This window comes from Drosophila mojavensis, unplaced genomic scaffold (genome assembly GCF_018153725.1).
Source record: "Drosophila mojavensis isolate 15081-1352.22 unplaced genomic scaffold, ASM1815372v1 contig_74, whole genome shotgun sequence".
Taxonomy (NCBI): Eukaryota; Metazoa; Arthropoda; class Insecta; order Diptera; family Drosophilidae; genus Drosophila; species Drosophila mojavensis.
In genome coordinates, this window is record NW_025318899.1 from 964,702 (window position 1) to 967,520 (window position 2,819).

At 42.7% G+C, this 2,819-nt stretch overlaps 1 protein-coding gene across 1 annotated transcript; it reads right to left on the reverse strand.

Annotated features, from left to right (window-relative positions):
- Window positions 1-1,322: 1,322 nt before the first annotated feature.
- On the reverse strand, window positions 1,323-2,210 carry LOC6586430 (glycine-rich protein 5). Its single transcript, XM_002012007.4, has 2 exons — window positions 2,109-2,210; window positions 1,323-2,050 (listed from the first exon to the last, which is right to left on the reverse strand). Exons 1-2 carry the CDS (start codon window positions 2,157-2,159, stop codon window positions 1,844-1,846), a joined length of 258 nt encoding a protein of 85 aa, XP_002012043.1. The 5' UTR covers window positions 2,160-2,210; the 3' UTR covers window positions 1,323-1,843.
- Window positions 2,211-2,819: the final 609 nt, after the last annotated feature.

Below are 2,819 nucleotides of genomic sequence, written 5' to 3' on the forward strand. Positions count from 1 at the left end.
TACACCTTGATCCAGCTCGTAACTTGACCATATCGAGACCCTGGCACCTGCACAATGCAATTTGAAAATTTTGTTGATAAACATAACTTGGACTGCCTTTGTTGTACTGGCTGAGTTCCCAGTAAAAAAGAAGGTAAAGCGCTTTGGCTCTGCGCCGCAAACGTTGCACGAATTCGCTTATCAGCGAATGCGAGTCAGCGATTAAATTGGCAATTACGAGTATATCGCCACATCGGCGCCTCGCACGTGACCAGTTTCAAGTTCAGCGCCGCATAATTTCACGACTGTCGTATAAAGTAAATAAAAAGCCAAGAGACGCACCACAACACACCACGCACCACCCAAAGGCCAACCTGCCAGCGATAGTCTCTTATCTAATGCTTGTTTGCAACGGCACACTCTCTCACTCTCTCTCTCTCGCACACTCATTCTCAGTGTTTTTCTTTCTCTCTCTGTGTCTGCACTGGCCACACGCGTTACGCGATGCCCTACGGCAGCGACAGCTTGACGGACAGCCGTCACTTGGATTATGGAACTAAAGCCAATCCAAACACAGAAACTAAACTGAACTTCAGCGCGTGTCAAGGCCAGACAATGGCAGCTGCAATGGCCAAGACCTCGATTACATGCGCCGTTATATGACTGCAAAGGGGTTGCATGAATTCATAAGAATTATATAGAATTTAAAATGCATGTAAGAATGCTGAATAACGCATACATAAGACACATGGGTAGTAATATCCTGAGATTATGCTTGATGTTTTCTCGGAATGAGAAGAAGTTGTAACTGTAGCTCTTATAATAAAAAAAAGTGTAGAAAATAGTCTTAGAGATGGAAAGCTGCTAGAAAATGTCCCTGTATATATTAGGAATATATGCTCTTGAGCAATTTGATCAATTAGATCAGCAGATGTCTTGCTCTCAATCATTTGTAGATACTCAACTTTCCTCAACTGTACACTACTTCCTCCCTTATACATGATATATACTCCTAAAGCTTATCTGCTGATAACTTTAACTTCAACAAAGAACTCTCATTCTCTTTCGCCCGCCTTGAAGCTATTTATGACAGATCAAAGTTCAGTTGACTTTTTCTATTTACCACTAATAGTAGATTGAGTTAATTCCATCAAAAATTTATGATCGCTCAAATGAAGTGCCAAAAGTAAAGCTCCTTATAAAACCGCTGTGAGCACAGCACAATAAAACATATTTATAGGCAATTCCATAGAAAAACGGCTAATAATCGCATTCAATCTGATCGAACTAGTTGACACAGGAGAAACTTCACGAGCCAAACACTTATCTTATAGGCGAAATTTCTTGTTGTTTTTTTATTTTTTTGTTAAAGAAAACAAAAGTGTTTTTTCATAAAAGTGTAAAAGTGTAAGTGTATAAACAATCAATCGAATGATTCGGCAAAATACGGCGAAGCGCCATATTTCACAATGATTGGGGGATTTTTTTTTGCTTTTTGTTGGGGGCTGTTTGGTTTTTATTGATCACTCGATTTGTGTGGAAAATTGCGATGATATATTTTTAACATTGCTGATGAATTTTCTATTTTGGTTTCGATTTCGATTTCAGCGATTGGCATCGGCGTCGCCGATGGCGGCAGCGGCGGCGGCGGTCTCGATTGTTTGTAGTTTATTTCGGGTAACGTTTCATAAAATGGCATTAAGTGGTATTAGGGCTGCCAAGCGTAGACTGTTGCTGGTGTTTTCCATTGAAGTGCTGCCGAATCGTGGCCCAATGACACCTGTGGCCTCTGCCTGTGACTTTAACTAATGATATTTTAAACGGAAATGCCGCCGACATCGACACCGTCGCCTACTTCTAGCGCTTAGCGACCACCATTGCCATTGCCACCGGCGCCGCCGCCGCCGCCAGCTTGGGCGCCCATGCTGAAGCCGGCGCCTGCTCCACCACTGGCTTCGCCACCGCCTTGACCCTCGGCCTCGCCAGCTGCTCCAGCTCCGGCACCAGCGCCCATCGAAAAGCCCGCTTGAGCACCTCCCTTCGCTTCTCCTTCCTGAGCCTGCACAGTGCACTGCACGAAATTTGAGAGAGTTAACCGAAATACGCCCTAGTTGCCTCTGTATACTAACCAGCAGCAGCGCCAACGTGACGCAGGCCAAAGTTGCGAAGAAGATTTTCATAGTTGCAGCTATGAGTTGACGAACGAAATGAACTCTACTGTTGTGGAGCAGCTCAGATTTATTATATATAGAGAATATAGGGCCAAGGTTCGGGCATGTTTCAATAGTGCAGCACTGACTACTCAATACTCGCTCAGAGTCGGAATCAAGGCAACCTTTTTTAGAAATCTACTCAGAGCTCTCTCCCTCTTCCTCTCTCTGAGTAGCAGCTTGATATCTCTGATATATCTACTGAAGCAGGTAAGCAGAAGAAAACTCCTGAGTCGAGCCTATACACAAGTATAACTTGTATAGACTTGCTGCCTTTTCGTTTCTAGCTCTCCCAACATTACCCAAAAGCCGATCCACCCCTTTTCAACTTCGCTAAGCCCTCATAGCAAACTTGTCAGAGATGCGTATCGCAACCTTAGTACCAGAAAGCCTCCCACAAAAACAAGTGCTAGATCACAATCAGCCGCTGCTGCTGCTAATTAAATACAAAGTTCATGCCAAAATAACATTTTCCGGCTGTCGATATCAATGTGAATTGTCGTGAATAGCATTTGATAAGCTCGTGCGCAAATTTATTTTTAATGCAATTATTATTTTGTTCTGTTATTGTTGAGTATTTTCATTAGATTATTAAAATAAAAAAAATAAACAAAGCAAAAAAACAGAAAT